This window comes from Struthio camelus, chromosome 12 (assembly GCF_040807025.1).
Source record: "Struthio camelus isolate bStrCam1 chromosome 12, bStrCam1.hap1, whole genome shotgun sequence".
Classification (NCBI taxonomy): Eukaryota; Metazoa; Chordata; class Aves; order Struthioniformes; family Struthionidae; genus Struthio; species Struthio camelus.
This window is the reverse complement of record NC_090953.1, coordinates 23,192,143-23,207,853: the sequence shown is the minus strand read 5'-3', so window position 1 is coordinate 23,207,853 and position 15,711 is coordinate 23,192,143. Positions and strand designations below refer to the sequence as shown.

Sequence of the window (15,711 nt, the reverse complement as noted above, 5' to 3'; positions counted from 1 at the left end):
GGGTGGCGTTGCCTCACCTCAGGCTCAGTCCCCACCACCCAGTGTCCTTTCTGTGCTGCAAAGCCAGGTACTAAAGAGCTGCAGCGAAACACTTGGGGCTAGAGCACGAGCCTCATGGTGACTCACGTCTTCCGTCGGCAAACGCAAATGCTGCGCTTGCTGCCGGTCTCTGGGCTGCGTCCTAACCGTTGCCAGCTGCGCCTGGGGTTTCACAGCCCCTCTGGAAGCGTCCTGTGCAGCCACGGGAGCTGGCGTGCTCCCAGCACGCGTCGTAGGTAAAACGTGCGCCTTTCTCCTGCTGAGGACAGCGGTGCTCGAGAGGGCCGGATTTCCAGTCGGTGCAACACACAAAACAGGCCAGTTGTTTAAGAGGAAACTGGCCGGTCTCTAATTTTTCCAGGGAAATGGCACGGCTTGTGCAATGCCTACGAAAACGTTCTGCAAAATTGAAGGGCGGTTTACAGCTGCAGCCAAGCGCCTTGCTAAAAGGGGCTTCGCTATGGGGGGCAGAAGGCAGGGAAAGTCCTTTTGTTGTTGTTGTTTTTTAATCTTTTAGACTTTTTCAGCTAAGCTCCCCCCAGAAATGATCCTCTGAGGTTTGCACTCTGAGGCAAACTTAAAAAAAAAAAAACCAAAAAATTGTGTTTTCCTCCACAGCACAAGTATGAACAAAATACAATTGTAGATGGATTTTTTTGAAAATAATGTCACCTCTTGCACCCCTCACGCGTTGCAGTTATTTATGTCAGCGGATGGGACAGCGCCTGCTGTTTATTTGTTGGTGCCGATGATTTAGTGCAACTTGTGATAAAATAAGTGGTCCTGCTTTTGTACTACATTTTCAGTGGCCTCGTTTATAGATTTTTTTCCCCCAAAAGCAAAGAAGCAAATATTGCATAATATTTATATACTAGAAATAAATATTTGGTTTGTGAAGTCACACTAGAGCAATCCGGTATTTACTCGGCTTGCGTAACAAGAAAACAGGTAATCGGATTGCCACGCTACGGCGACGACGGTCCTCTTTTGTGCTCGCCACACGTCGACCGACTGGAACAGCGTACAGGGGCCTGAGCGTCTGGTGACGTTTGTCCGTCTGCCGTCACCGATTCTGGTGTGCAAGCAGACCACTGCCCTCTGTAATCGCCTGCGCAAAGAGCCAAATTTCACGTTGACTGATTCGCGTGAGCGCCGGCTCAGAGGCGGAAGCGCGGCGCAAGGAGAACCTGCTGGTGCCGTAACACCCGAGGGCGCCGCGGCCGGGGTCACGTTGCAACGCCCGGACTTAGGGGTTCTTGGTAAATCTAGAAGCGGCTGTGGAGCAGTGCCATGGGTTTTAGGACACTGCCCCAAACGACTGTTCTCTGACGGTGCCTGGGACCGCCGCAGGACATTCGGTTAGCGTGGCCAGCCGTGACTGAAAGCCGAGGCCGCCGTCGCAGAACGGGCACGGAGGCGGCGGGCGCCTTCGCGAAGGGCGTTTCTTACAGCCTGCCCTCCGCCGCCTGGCACCGGCGGTGCGGCGCCGCGCTCGAGCGGGGCGGCTGTGCGCGGGGCGGCTGTGCGCGGGGACGGGGCGGCGCGGCGGAGCCCGCGGGATCACACACGCACGCATGTGCACGCACACACACCCCTACACCTTCACCTCCCCCACACCCCCCATCACACACATGCACTGTCCTACACCCCCCCCACACACCTACACCCTCACCCTCACCCCCATCACACACATGCACTGTCCTACACCCCCCCCACACCCCTACACCCTCACCCCCCCACCCCCATCACACACATGCACTGTCCTACACCCCCCCCACACCCCTACACCCTCACCCCCCACACCCATCACACACATGCACTGTCCTACACCCCCCCCACACACCTACACCCTCACCCTCACCCCCATCACACACATGCACTGTCCTACACCCCCCCCACACCCCTACACCCTCACCCCCCCCACCCCCATCACACACATGCACTGTCCTACACCCCCCCCACACCCCTACACCCTCACCCCCATCCCCCATCACACACATGCACTGTCCTGCATGCACAGACACACACACACCCCTACACCCTCACCTCCATCCCCCATCACACACATGCACTGTCCTACACCCCCCCACACCCCCCTACACCCTCACCCCCCACACCCATCACACACATGCACTGTCCTACACCCCCCCACACACCTACACCCTCACCCTCACCCCCATCACACACATGCACTGTCCTGCATGCACAGACACACACACACACCCCTACACCCTCACCCCCCACACCCCCCATCACACACATGCACTGTCCTACACCCCCCCCACACACCCCTACACCCTCACCCCCATCCCCCATCACACACACGCACTGTCCTACACCCCCCCCACACCCCTACACCCTCACCCCCCACATCCCCCATCACACACATGCACTGTCCTGCATGCAGACACACACACACTCACACACACCCCCTACACCACTCCCCACACACCCCACACTCACACAGCACCCCTCCGCACACCCAGGCAGAACACCCCCGCTCCACACAAGCACTCTCACTCTCACACACACGCTCACACACATGCATGCGCACGCACTCACACACACCTATTCTCACATACAGGCTCACGCTCACACGCATGCACATGCACACGTAGGCATACACTCACACACATGCACTCACACACATGCACACTCACACACATGCACGCCACACGCACTCATGCACACGCACGTGCACGTACATACACTCATGCACTCACACACGCACTCACATGCACACTCACACACGTGCACACACACACAGGCATACACACACACATGCATGCACATGCACAGTCATACACCCCACATACTCTCACGCACTCACACGCACACACATGCACACACATATGCACACACACATACGCGCGCGCACAAACACGCACACACACACGTGCACACTCACACACGCACTCATGCACACGCATGTGCACACTCACACACTCTCACATAGACTCACACACACACACTCACGCACTCACACACATACGCGCACTCACACACTCATACACACGCGCGCACACACGCGCGCACTCACATACACACACTCACACACGCACGCTCATACAGGCACACACACACTCATACACACACTCACACACACGCACACACACTCACATATGCACACTCACGCTTGCACACACACTCACACACGCACTCACACACATACGCGCACTCACACACTCATACACACGCGCGCACACACGCACACACTCACATACACACGCTCACACATATGCGCACACACACTCATACACACACTCACGCACACGCACACACACTCACATATGCACACTCACGCTTGCACACACGCTCACACACACACGCTCACACAGACACACACACATACGTGCACACACACTCACACACACACACGCACACACACTCACATATGCACACTCACGCTTGCACACACGCTCACACACGCACGCTCACACACACACACACACGCGCACACACACACACGCGCACACTCACGCTCGCACACACACACATACGCACACACACACACTCATACGCACATACGCACGCACACGCGCACACGCACACTCACGCACACGCACACACGCACGCACACGCACACACGCACACTCACGCACACGTTCACACGCACGCGCACGCGCACGCACGCGCAGCCCGGGAGCGGTTCCGGGTGGCGGAGGCGGACGGCGGCGCCATGGTGGGCGGCGGGCGGCGGCGGGGCCGGGGCCGGGGCCGGGGCCGGGCGGGGTGGCGGGGCCGGGGCCGGGGCGAGGGCCGGGGCCGGGCGAGCTCTGACGGCGCCTTCTCTCCGCAGCGGTTCCGGTTCTGCGGGGACCTGGACTGCCCCGACTGGGTCCTGGCCGAGATCAGCACCCTGGCCAAAATCGTTAAGTGCCCGCGCGAGCTTCCCGGCCTCCCCCACGTCTGCAGGGGGCGGCGGGCAGGGAGCGGGGCGGCGGGCGGGCCCTGCCCGGCCCCGGCCGCTCACCGCCCCCCTTCTCCCCGCGCAGTCCTCCGTCAAGCTGAAGCTCATCTGCGCCCAGGTGCTCAAGGACCTGCTGGGGGAGGCCATCGACGTACGTGAGCCGCGTCGCTCCCCCCGGCCGCAGGGCCCCGCGCAGAGCTGCGCCCCGCCGGCGGCCCTCGGGCACGGCGTCCGGCCCCGCCGCCGCATCCCCGCCGACGGGTCGTCTTAAGCTGTGTTGTAACGCTGTTGTGGTGCTATTAGTATCTGTCAAGTTGTGGGCGTTAGTATTAATGCTAGCAATTTTATTAGTATGACTACTAGCAGCGTTAATGTTAGTCTTACTATTGTTAGCGTTCATGTTGTTTGTTAGTATGTTATACGGCTATATTGTAACCTCATATCCAGGCAGCGGGAAGGGCTCTGGGCCAGCGGAAAGGGTGTCTGACCTCGGGGTGGTTCCTGGCCTCTGGTAAATGACCCAGCCTAGATCCAGCAGCTTCGGCTGCACTCCCTGGAGAGGCCGCAGCCACGAGGTGTAGGAGGACTGGGTGCCTGCAGCCCCCAGCACGGCTGGGACGGCCGCGGGGGTGTGTTGGGGCAGGGTTTCCCATGACCACCGTGACGGGGATTTGCTCTTCCCTCCTGCAGTATGAAAAGATCCTGAAGTTGACATCAGACGCCAAGTTAGGTGAGCGCTGCTCCTCACCGGTGCTGAGATTCCCACGGTGCTGGTCGGGGCTCGCCCAGGAGGAGCAGGGGTCTGGGGATGGGGACGGGGTTGTGCTGTCACCAAGGAGCCCAGTGCCACGAACCAGTGGCAGATCTGGCAGAGGAGACCTTTCTGAAGTCACTGGGAAGCCGCCCGGGACCCTGCTGCCCTGTTTATAAGCCGTGCTGCGTAGTCCCTTCTCTCTCCAAACACATCACCCCACCACAACCATTTCTGAGAAGGGAATTTTGCTTTTCTTCACTTTATTTCCCTGCTCTCCCCACTTCCCAGCTCTGCAAGAGGTGGCATCTGCTGAAGGGGGGGATGGGACAGGTCCTTTTTGCCATTGAGCTAAATCCCCTTCTCTCCACAGAGTCTGGGGACGTGAAAGCCACAATTGCCGTTCTCAGCTTCATCCTCACCAGCGCAGCCAAGCACAGCGTGGACAGCGAGTCCCTGTCCAGCGAGCTGCAGCAGCTGGGACTGCCCAAAGGTAGGAGGAGGGCTGGGCACCGCGGGGTGTCGTGAGGGCCTGTGCAAGCCCCAGACTCGGTGGGGTGTGTCTGGGCTGAGCTGTCACTCTTGGGCACCGCTTTCTCCTTGCTCAGCCCCAGAGTGAGCACTGCAGGATGCCGGCTGTGCTCTCCCCTGTTACCTCCCGCTCAAGCCGTCTGTCCCCAGCATCTCCCGCAGGTGCTTGGGGCTGTGTCATATTTCCTCCGAAGTGGGCTTCGGCTGTACCGGGACTAGGACTGGCATTTACGGGTGGGGTTTTTTTTGTCTCGTCTTTCTTCTTGGATAGAGCATGCCACAGGGTTGTGCCGATCCTACGAGGAGAAGCAGAGTCCCCTCCAAGACAGCCTCAGGGCTTGCAGCCTGAGATGTGAGTGTGGCTTTCAGTCTTGCAAGTATAACTAGCCATTGATTTTTGGCAGCAGGGGGAGATGTGGCTCAGAGACTGTTTCCTGGGAGGATGTGTTTGAGAACTACTGCGTGTTGACCGCCAAAATTAGGGTCTTGAATAGCAAGACCCATGAGAATCTTTTCTTCGAGGAGCTTGGGTGCCTCCCCTTGGTCAGATTCTTTGTTCGGGAGCTCTGTCTCCTGAGCCTCGTAGCATCACTGTGTGCTGTTAAGGCTGCAGCCGTGTTCCACCCCAAAGCTGCCTCTGTTTCAGAACTGGGAAGGTCTTTGGGTTGCTTTTGATGGGGCATCGCCCTGCCTGAGCGAGCTGGAGCGCTCACTCCGCCTGTCTGCCTGCCCTAGTGAGCCAGCTGGACTCGGTTTCCTGGAGGGTGGATTACACGCTCAGCTCCAGCGAGCTACAGGAGGTCAACGAACCCCTCGTGCACCTGATGTTCAGTGTGCGGGACAGGGACAGTGGAGTGACGGAGACCGTCCCCATGGCCGTGTCAGCAGACAAGTTCCGGGTCCTGCTGGCAGGTAAGGACAAGGGAGGGCCCACGGCAGGGATTGCTATCTCGGGGGGGGGGGTGAAGACTCTCCCTAGTGCCAAGGACAGCGCTGCATGGATTGTGTCCTCCCCCTAGCATGGGTGTCAGCTTCTTTTGATGTTGCAGTGTTGATTGCTCCCAAAACACCTCTCCTCTCCCCGTGGTCAGTGGGTGTGGAGGCCGGGCTCCTGGGAGAAAATTTGTTGCCGCGCTTCTTCCCCTCTTGATGTCTCTAGTGTTGCAGTCTCACTCCCATCCTCTTCCTCTCTCCTCCTCTCTTTTCAGAGCTGAAGCAGGCCCAGGCCCTGATGAAGACCCTCCTCTGAGGAGCAGGAGGAAGGAGCAGCCACAGGAGCTACCCGCCAGTGGATCTCACGGCAGGACTCAGTGCACCGACTTGGCCCTGGGTTCTGCCCAAGTGGAGAGGGGGAAGATGACCCTGGCTCTCTCTTTTGCCTGTAGGCTGGTGATGGGGGCAGCGTTCCCTGCTGCTGCTTCCCTCCTTCCTTCCTCAAAACACTCTAGCCGCCCTCCCGCCTTTCCCCAGCCCTGTTCCCAGGGCCAAGACCGAAAGCGTCTTCCTCTGAGCAGGAACACCCTGCCGCAGCTGGGCTAAAGGCACTGCGGGCAGTCGGTGCCCTGCGGGGTGCAGGCGCTCCCGTGCCTAGCCTGCCTTGCTGCAGGCAGCTCTGCTTCCAGGTAGCCTGCAGAAGCCGATGAGCCCCTCTGCTCTTGGCTCCAAAAGGGTGCCTTGCCCCCCCCCGGTCTCTGGTAGGGCGTGCAGGGGGACCCCGTCCTGCCCGTGCTGCGGTGAGCGTCGCTCCCCTGGGCTCTGACAGCCTCCTGCCCTCTTGGCCGCTGCCTGGCCTGACTCTGCCGTTCACTGGCACGGGCTGGGACGGGTCCGGCTGCTGCTGCCTCGGTCACTTCCCAGTCCTCCTTTGGGGCAGATCCCTTCTCTCGTGCTACCTGCAGCAAGGACCCTCCCTGCCTGCCGCGTTGGCCCTCGGATCCGGGGCGCGTGGGCCTGCTTTTGGCAAGACCCCCCGCTCCCGCGTGGGGGCGCTCCAATAAAGGCGGCGGGGAGAGCGAGGGCCGTGTCCTGCAGCCGTGTGTCGCGGGCGGCGGGCGGAAAGCCTGGGGGGGGGGAAGGACTACAACTCCCGGCGTGCCCCGCGGCGCCCGGGCCCGCCCACCCCTCCCTGGCAGCCAATGGGAGGCGGGCGGGGCGGTGAGCGGGGCGTGTCGCCAGGCAGCGGGGCGTGTCGCCAGGCAACGGGGCGGGCGGGCGGCGGCGGCGGCAGCAGGAGCGGCGGCGGCGATGCCGGAGGGCCCGGAGCTGCGGCTGGCCGAGCGCTACGTGAACGCCGTGTGCGGCGGGCTGGTGTTCGCGGGCGGCGTGGAGCGCTCGGCCGTGGGCAAGGGGCCGGCCGTGCCCTTCGCCAGCCCGGCCTACCGCATCACGGCGGCGGCGCGGGGCAAGGAGGTGCGGCTGACGCTGGCGCCGCTGGGCGCCGGGGAGCCGCTGGCGCTCGTCTTGCGCTTCGGCATGTCGGGCTCGTTGCGGCTGTGCGCGGCGGGCGGCGGCGGCGGCGGCGGCATCCCGCGCCACGCGCACCTCCGCTTCCTGACGCGCGAGCGCCCGCCGCGCGCCCTCTGCTTCGTCGACGCCCGCCGCTTCGGCCGCTGGCGGCTGGGCGGCGCCTGGCAGCCGGGCCGCGGGCCCTGCGTGCTCGGCGAGTACCCGGCCTTCAGGTGAGCCCCCCCCGGGGGCCGGGCCTCCCCACACCCCCCGGGATTGGACCCCCCCCGGGGGCCGGGCCTCCCCACCTCCCCGGGATTGGACCCCCCCCGGGGGCCGGGCCTCCCCACCCCCCCCGGGATTGGACCACCCCCCCGGGGGCCGGGCCTCCCCCCCCCCGGGATTGGACCACTCCCCCGGGGGCCGGGCCTCCCTCCCCCCCCTCCCCGTTATTGGACCCCCCCCCCGGGGCCGGGCCTCCCCACCCCCCCCGGGGGCCTGGCCCCCCCCCCGGGCCGGGTCTCCCCCCCCTCCCCGAGATTGGACCCCCCCCCCCGGGGCCTGGCCTCCCCCCCCGCCCCCAGGGGCTCCCCCCCCACCCCAGGGGCCTGGCCTCCCCCCCCCGCCCGCAGGGGCTCCCCCCCCACCCCGGGGGCCTGGCCTCCCCCCCCCCCCGGGACCTCCCCCCCACCCCAGGGGCCTGGCCTCCCCCCCCCCCCGGGCGCTCCCCCCCCCCCGCACCCCGGGGGCCTGGCTCCCTGGCCGCCCCCCAGGCCGGGCCTGCTGGGCCGCGGCGGCTCTCGCCCAGCCCAGCCCAGCGCCGCGCTCTCTTGCAGGGAGAACGTGCTGAGGAACCTGGCTGACAAAGCTTTTGACAAGCCCATCTGCGAGGCCCTCCTGAACCAGAAGTATTTCAACGGCATCGGCAATTACCTCCGGGCCGAGATCCTGTACAGGTGAGCTGGCCCCAGCGCCCGGGAAAGGAGAGGGTCGAGCCAGCCGGTCCTCCTCCGCGGCCGCCAGCTTGCCCCGTCCCCTTGTCCTGCCGAGGGGACGCGGCGCCGCCTCCGGTCCGCGGGTGACCGATGTCCGCAGGAGAAAGCAGAGGGAGGAAAAACCCCGCGGTTCCTGCCTGTAGCTCCGACTAGCTATCTGAGGTCCCCCGAGCCTTTGTGAGCGAGCCGCGGCCCTAGGCGTTGATAACAGCCCTGAGCTGCTCGGCTCCCGCTCTGCTACTCCCCTTCCCTTCCTCCCCCTCCCCCCCCAACCTTCGGTGTCCTTGGGACCCCCAGCTCTGCCTGGGGCAGCTCCCCAGGCCCCCTGTGGCCAGCCGGGTCACACAGTGCAGGTACCAGCATTCCTCTGTGCTCCCACCACGCTGGGTCCAGCGTCTTCCAAGGCCGAAGACCAGGGCCTTTGCCTGCCCCGCTCGGCCTCTCTGCGAGATCAGAGAACCCGCTTGCTGTAAGCGCTGACTGCATCAACCCTTGGGCCAGGTTACTGCTCAGGCTTCGGTGGCTACAGCATCACTTGAAAAGCCTTGAGGCCTCTTTAATCTTGCGCTGCCCAGAGGCCACGTTTGGTCTGCCGGTGTTTGGCAGAGCTTGGTGGCTCCTCAGCTGAGCCAGCTGAGGCTCCTCTGCTGGCAGTCACGGGCTAGTGCTCGGCTGCCTCGCGAAAGAGAGCTGGGGCTCGCGTGTAACAGCTGGGCTCTCCTAGGTTGAAGATCCCTCCTTTTGAAAAGGCTCGGACTGTGCTGGAGGCCCTGAAGCATCGAGAGCAGGTGAGGAAAGGGGAGACTGTGCGGGTGCTTTCTTGTACAGCATCGCTCCACAAGATCGCAGGCCTTGCCTTTTCCCTTCCAGCTCCCAGTGCAACTGCTGCTTCTATGGGATTTTTCACCCTAAGTTTCCTGAGGGAGGACTGTTCCGGAGCTGTGATTTAAGGGCCCAGCTGACTTCTCATGATGACTTTTGTTAAGAGAGTGCATGGGGGATTTGCAGCCCTTGGGGCTCTCTGCCTGGTTCAGCCCTCTTCCCGTGGGAAACCTTGCGCAGGAACAAGTGCTGGCAGTGTCTCTCCAGCTCACCTTGAGCCAGGCCGCGCTCCTGCCTGTGTATTGGTTGATTTGCCTTGGGCCAGGAGGAGACAGGTTTCCAGAAAGATGTGATTTCAGGGACGTGTTTGCTTGTAGCCCTGCAGGACTTCTCACCAGCTGTCCCAGGCCCCAGGAGCCTCTCTCACCTTCTGTGCAGGGAGCAGGACTGAGCTGAGAAACGTTATTGGTTCAGGTTTCAGCTCAGCAGTGATGGAAGTGGTTCGGTTTGCTTCTGGATCCCAGTCTGGGCTGAGCCGAGTGCCCTGCTCGGCGTCTGGGCTTAGCTGGGTGCCAAGCTCTGCCTCTGGTTCAGCTCTGCTTCAGAGACTTGTTCCAGCCCAGGGTTCAGGCCGGTTTCGGTTCATGTTTGGTTCCTCGCTCTGATGGGGTAGAACACTGTCGCAGGGCCCCTGGCGAGCTCGCACAGCCCGCTGCCTCTCCCCGTACCGCATCAGGAGGTGTTTACTGCTCTGAGAACCCTGTGGACAGGTTGCCACAGCGCTCAGGGTACACCTAGGAGCAAAGCCTCGCTGTGGTTGCTGTCCAGCAGCCACAGTCTGGTTTTCCAGCCTGGCAGGAAGGACTTTCCCCGTTGCAACCGTAACGCTTGCTGCATGGGATCTTTCCCATCGAGCCTGTTGCTGTCGTTTGCCGTAAACACCCATGTCTGAGCACGTCTGCCCCTCCAATGAAGCGGCAAACGCGTGCAGCAGTTCTGCTGTAACATCACGCTTACGGAGCTCGCTTGCACGTGGCTGGGCTGATGAGCTATGACAGCTCCCAGGGCACATGCCTCACTGCTGCGTTTGCGCTCAGCTGCGCCCATGCACGTGTTCTGCCTTCAGGAAATCTCTGGGTATATTTGAGGCCGAGAGGTGAAAGGGTGAAGAGGAAGGGACGAGGAAAACAAACACCTCGCAAGCTCAAAAATCTCTAGGGAAGGCTGCAGTAGAGCCCAGGACTGAGTTGCTGTCGGGCTACTCTGATCTCAAGGCCCCGGGGGAGAGGGGGTGGCTATTTTTAAGGAGCCTGAAAAAACTCACACGACCCGAGGACTATTTTTGCAAACTGCTAGTACTCCTGCGTGCTCCCCGTTTCCTGTTTTTGTAGCTGTGGGGAACACGCTAATACTCAGTTTGAAGCCTACAACGGGGCCCGCAAGCTTCAGACAAAGGCTGGTTTCCTGTGGAGCAGGCTGCATCCCACAGTTACCCCGCTCGTGCAGGGGCTGGGGCTGACCCAGTGTTAGGGCACCTGTGGGGTGAGATCAGAGCTGGCGCGTGCTGCGGCGAGGCAGCAGGTCGAGGATTTGGCAGCCTGTCCTCAGGAGGGCAGGCTATGATGGGATATGTAGCTGGGGTTCGGGAGGAGAGACCCAGATGAGGCCAGTGTAGGTGGCAGGTGACTCTCCTTCCTTCATCTGCCCTTGCAGGATCCTTCCCTGACGCTGAGCAAGAAGCTGAAGCTGAAGCGGGAGAACCCGGATCTCCTGGAGCTGTGCCACACGGTGCCCATGGAGGTGGTCGAATTGGGTGAGGCTGCAGGACAGGGAGCCGGGGGAGCTGGGCAGTCGGGGGAGACCTGGGCATCGGACCAGCCCCTCCTGTGTTGCCAGCAGCAGAAGGTTGGGAGGAGGGGGTACCCCAACATCATGGTCATGGTAGAAGGCAGATCCCTGGAGCCCTGCTGCAAGAGAAGCCCGCGGTGGTGCATGCTTGCTGAGCTGTGGCCCAGCACCTCCCCTGGCCTGGGGTCTGGCTGGAGAGCTCTGCCAAACTGGCTCTTGCTTCCTCTCCAACTCTAATTATTTCAGTCCTTTCACTTCTCTCCCTTCCCAGGAGGAAAGGGCTATGACCCGGAGCACTCAGGTGACTCTACTGCTTTCAAGAACTGGCTGCAGTGTTACTCTGTGCCTGGCATGCGCTCTCTGCGTGACAACATGGGCAGGACCATCTGGTTCCAGGTATGAGGCCAAGGTTGCTGTCTAGGGCCTGGGGCTGGGTCTCCCCCACCGCTCCTCCTAGGGGGCACCAGTCCATTTTCTCTTTCTCACGCTCTGCTTCCTGGGGTCACCGAGCCTCACGTTGTGGCCCTATCCCTGGAGATCTCCCCATCCAACAGACTGATGTGATCCCTGGATGTGCAGGTGGGGTGACAGGGACCCACCATGCAGCGGCTGATCCCCCCCCGCTCCCCGAGGGATGGCATGCCCTCCAGGCCAGAGGGGCTGGCTGCAGGAGGCGAGGGCTCTGCTGTTGCAGGGTGGTCTGGCAGCCCTGTTCCTCCTTTTTGAGCCACGTTCCCAAGGGGAGACGGTGTGATGATGCCCTGCAGAACGATCGTGGGCTGACGGGAGAGTCCCCCCTTGACGTGGGGGGGTGCAGACAGGCAGAGCAAGCCCAGCTCCTCCAGTTCCCCGGGCAATGTGGCTGTTTGCCTAATGCCAGCTTGGCTGTGGGGTGGAGATGATGGATCTCAGCGGCCCCGCTGAGAGCATCTGCAGGTAAGCTCTCTTGCGGTGGCGCTAGTGCCTGTGGGTTGATCACCTTCCAGTCAATGCTCTGTCGCCTTCCTTGCAGGGAGAGCCTGGTCCCATGGCTCCCAAAGGTGAGTGTCCTCTCCCCTCCCTGTGGGACCTGCTTTTGCTCCGGGAGGGCTAGGAAGGGAAGTCCCCTTCTGTGCCTGCCAGGCTCGGAGCCGGAGGGTGGCGCTCTCCTTTGGGCTATGAGCGTGAGAGAGCGTGGCGATCGCTGTGTTTTGGGTGGGATCTGTTGGGCGGGGAGAGGGGGGAAGAAGCCCCCTGAGTCCGTCCTCCATGTGAACGCAGGGTTGCCTGCCTCAACCATCTTGGCTCAGTTCACACATCAGTCAGGGTGGTGTCCCCCAAAGGTCACCTCCTTACAACCTCTCCCCTGAGGTGCTCTGCTAGCTGGCATGGGGGAGGACAGAGAGCAGGGCCTGCCCTATGTCCTGCTGACCTCGTCTAACCTGGTTGTCTCCCCTCACGCAGGAGGGAAGTCCCGCAAGAAGCGCGCCCAGCTGAAGGCAGATCCCGAGGCTGTGACCCCCGAGGTACAAAGCTTTGTGGTTGATGTGTCCGCTCCTGGGTCTAGAGGCTCTCCTGTTCCCCATGCCGTGCTCGGGCCGGTCCTGGGTTCGCTGTGGGGCTCTTCCCCAGAGTTTCTTGTGAGCCAGTAGTCCAAGTGATGCACGAGTCTCTGTGCCCAGACTCTGTGTCCTCCCTGGTGCTGGAGGAGCTAGCAGGGCTGCGAGAGGTGGCCTCTGCCCCTCCTGGGGTACCAGCTGGGACTGTGCCTCTTTGGGAATGGTCCTTAAATGCATCCTAGCCTGAACCTCAACCCTGCTTTCCCCACCCACCCCTCCAAACCAAGCTGGGCAGCCCTGCAAGGGGCAGGGTGAGGAGGGCCCGGAAGGAAAGCAGTTTGTGAACAAAGAACAGTGGGGCAACAGGGCCTTGGGTGAGGCAGTGTGGCTGTTCCTGGAGCCCCAGGCCCATCTCCCCCAGCCCATGCTATATCTGTGGGTAGGTGATGTTGTCTCCCGTTCACTTCTCCCCCTCTAAAAAGTGTGCAGGTGGGTAGGATAAAGCTCTGTTGTGGTGGCGCTAGTGCCTGTGGGTTGATCACGTTCCAGTCAATGCTCTGTCGCCCTTCCTTGCAGGGAGAGCCTGGTCCCGCAGCTCCCAAAGGTGAGTGTCCTCTCCCCTCCCTGTGGGACCTGCTCTTGCTGTGGGAGGGCTGGGAAGGGAGAAGCCCCGTGCTTGCTGTGCAGGCACGGAGGCAAAGGGAGGAACAAAGCAGCCCACAGCCGGGGGAGCAAGGTCCCAGCCCTCTTCTCTGGGGGTGCTTCCTGCAGGATCCTGGGGCCCTGACAGCCCTGTGGCAGCGTGATGGCCCTGGGGAATGGAGCCAGCTATGCCCCGGCTTCCTACCTTCCAGCACACCTGTCTGCACTTGCAGGATGGTTTTCCAGACCTGCAGCAATGTCGCCTTCTGGGCCTGCCAGGCTTGGAGCAGGAGGGTGGTGCTCTCTTTTGGGCTGTGAGCGTGAGAGAGCGTGGCGATCGCTGTGTCTTGGGGGGGATCTGTTGGGGGTGAGGGGGAGGACAGAGAGCAGGGCCTGCCCCATGTCCTGCTGACCCCGTCTAACCTGGTTGTCTCCCTTCACGCAGGAGGGAAGTCCCGCAAGAAGCGCACCCAGCTGAAGGCAGATCCTGAGGCTGTGACCCCCAAGGTACAAAGCGTTGTGGTTGATGTGTCCGCTCCTGGGTCAGAGGCTCTCCTGTTCCTCGTGCCATGCTCGAACCGGATAAAGCTCTCTTGCCTAGGGCGTTTCTTATGAATAGGAAAGGAGCCTGTCCTGGACCAGTTCAGTGCTGCTCAAGGGTAGGCCCTGGCCTTACTCGTACGCAATGCTATAGCTGAGCACCACCTCTGACTTCCACCCAGGTCACCACACGTGCCTCGAAACGGCGTGCCAGGGCCGGGGGGAGCCCCCCAAAGCCAACCGAGGAGGTGGAGAAGGTACTGGCTGATGAGGCAGGGAAGGGCCGTGCCCGCAGGAGGAAGCTAGCTGCAGCTGCTCCGGCCTCATCTGAGCCTGAGGCTCCTGTAAAAGCGAAAAGAGGCCGGGTGTCTGCACGGAGGGGCTCAGGTGAGGCTTGTTCCCCATGGTGCAAATGCACGGGGCGGGCAGTTTGTGTGCTGGGTGGCTGAGGGGATGGCAAGGGGCCGGGGGAGGCGGGATGCTGCGTCTCGGGGCAGGACCAGACCCTGCGGCATGTGCTGCCATCTCACTCGTTTCCCTTCTCATCTTTCAGGCGCAGCCCCTGCAGTGTGAGTGCGACTGCCACGTGCTGCCCTGCTGCGCTTTGGCTTCTGGCACCGTGTGGTGTGTCGTGCTGCCACCTCGGCTGCAGTGTCACGGGCAGACGTGCTGGCCTGGACTGCCAGGTGACACTTTGAGCCCTCCCTCGCTCGCCAGCCTGCTTTTCAAACCCCTCTGGGGGGGGGGGGGGGGGTCCCATGGCCCTCACAGCTGTTGAGACGAGGGTAGATGATGTGCATTCCTCTCCTTCTCTTTTTAAACTTTAAAAAAAAAAAAAAAAAAAAAAAAAGCTTTGGCTGTCTTTGGCTAGAGCCAGCCTGACAGCATAGTTTTTTTAGCTCAATTCCTGGCAGGACCATAGCTCTGCTTTTAGCAAAGGCAGCGTAACGACAGGGCCAGACCAGACCTGCCTGGTACGGACCGCTGCATGCTCACAGCGCCTGCTAGGTGTTGTTCCAGGGGTTTTGGGGGAGGTGTGCAGGCACAGGCAGGTCATGTCCCTGCCCACATCTGGGGTTTTGGCCGGGGGGGGGGGGGGGGGGGTAGTATTTCAGATCAGCAGGAAGTGTCAAGGAAGGACAGGCAGGGGCCTGGCCAGAGCAAGCCAGGGTAGTACTCAGGGAAAACAGGTCGTCTCTGTACCCAGTTTCATTTCTGCTCGCTATTGCTGTGCGTGTGGGAGCAAGGGTCAGTCATGGTGGGCATGTAGCCAAATTCTTCCTGCTGTCCCTAGGGCTTGTGGGGGCGGGGGGGGGAGGGAGAGCCATTGACTGCATATTGCACTGGACTCTGTCCCGTCCCTTTGCTTAAGTGCATTGCTTCCTTCCTTTCTCCCTTTTCTGGCTGGTAGTTGGACTCGCTGAAAAGGCCACAAGTGGTTTTTAAGCTGACTAATAAAAGAAGTATTTTGTGTAGCAATCACCCTATGTGCATTTTTTTTTTTTAATTCCAAATGTAACCTCCACCCTATGCCCAGCCTGTTCCTCTGATGGGCTGGAGCCCCTCCCCCCCCAAAAAGGTAAGAGCTGTTGTGTCCTCCCCTGGCCCTGCCCCATCCCAGGAGTGATGAGAGCCTGATGAGAAGGACAC

The 15,711-nt window shown here is 61.7% G+C and overlaps 2 protein-coding genes across 4 annotated transcripts; both read left to right on the top strand.

Annotated features, from left to right (window-relative positions):
- The first annotated feature begins 3,502 nt into the window (after positions 1–3,502).
- On the top strand, positions 3,503–7,246 carry COMMD4 (COMM domain containing 4). Of its 2 annotated transcripts, XM_068958549.1 has the most exons (8): positions 3,503–3,721; positions 3,839–3,910; positions 4,035–4,100; positions 4,640–4,679; positions 5,074–5,193; positions 5,503–5,583; positions 5,967–6,143; positions 6,440–7,246. In XM_068958549.1, the coding sequence occupies exons 1-8, from the start codon at positions 3,719–3,721 to the stop codon at positions 6,478–6,480; spliced, it is 600 nt and encodes a 199-aa protein (XP_068814650.1). In that variant the 5' UTR covers positions 3,503–3,718; the 3' UTR covers positions 6,481–7,246. The 2 variants fall into 2 exon arrangements, with proteins under 2 accessions (XP_068814650.1, XP_068814651.1); XM_068958550.1 differs by lacking the exon at positions 4,035–4,100 and having other exon boundaries at positions 3,537–3,721.
- Positions 7,247–7,434: 188 nt separating this feature from the next.
- NEIL1 (nei like DNA glycosylase 1) lies at positions 7,435–15,536 on the top strand. 2 transcript variants are annotated; one of them, XM_068958547.1, is made up of 11 exons: positions 7,437–7,909; positions 8,513–8,632; positions 9,396–9,459; positions 11,207–11,306; positions 11,613–11,737; positions 12,354–12,381; positions 12,785–12,846; positions 13,456–13,483; positions 13,967–14,028; positions 14,244–14,448; positions 14,615–15,536. In XM_068958547.1, exons 1-11 carry the CDS (start codon positions 7,476–7,478, stop codon positions 14,632–14,634), a joined length of 1,248 nt encoding a protein of 415 aa, XP_068814648.1. In that variant the 5' UTR covers positions 7,437–7,475; the 3' UTR covers positions 14,635–15,536. The 2 variants fall into 2 exon arrangements, with proteins under 2 accessions (XP_068814649.1, XP_068814648.1); XM_068958548.1 differs by lacking the exons at positions 12,785–12,846; positions 13,456–13,483 and having other exon boundaries at positions 7,435–7,909.
- The last annotated feature ends 175 nt before the right edge of the window (positions 15,537–15,711 follow it).

Excerpts from the sequence above, each read along its gene's own strand:
- COMMD4 (XM_068958549.1), top strand. Across the intron at positions 5,194-5,502 it reads GCAGCTGGGACTGCCCAAAG|AGCATGCCACAGGGTTGTGC; the intron begins GTAGGAGGAGGG and ends CTTCTTGGATAG. Across the intron at positions 5,584-5,966 it reads CAGGGCTTGCAGCCTGAGAT|TGAGCCAGCTGGACTCGGTT; the intron begins GTGAGTGTGGCT and ends TGCCTGCCCTAG.
- NEIL1 (XM_068958547.1), top strand. The coding sequence starts at position 7,476 with ATGCCGGAGGGCCCGGAGCTGCGGCTGGCCGAGCGCTACGTGAACGCC. Across the intron at positions 9,460-11,206 it reads CCCTGAAGCATCGAGAGCAG|GATCCTTCCCTGACGCTGAG; the intron begins GTGAGGAAAGGG and ends CTGCCCTTGCAG. Across the intron at positions 11,307-11,612 it reads CATGGAGGTGGTCGAATTGG|GAGGAAAGGGCTATGACCCG; the intron begins GTGAGGCTGCAG and ends CTCCCTTCCCAG.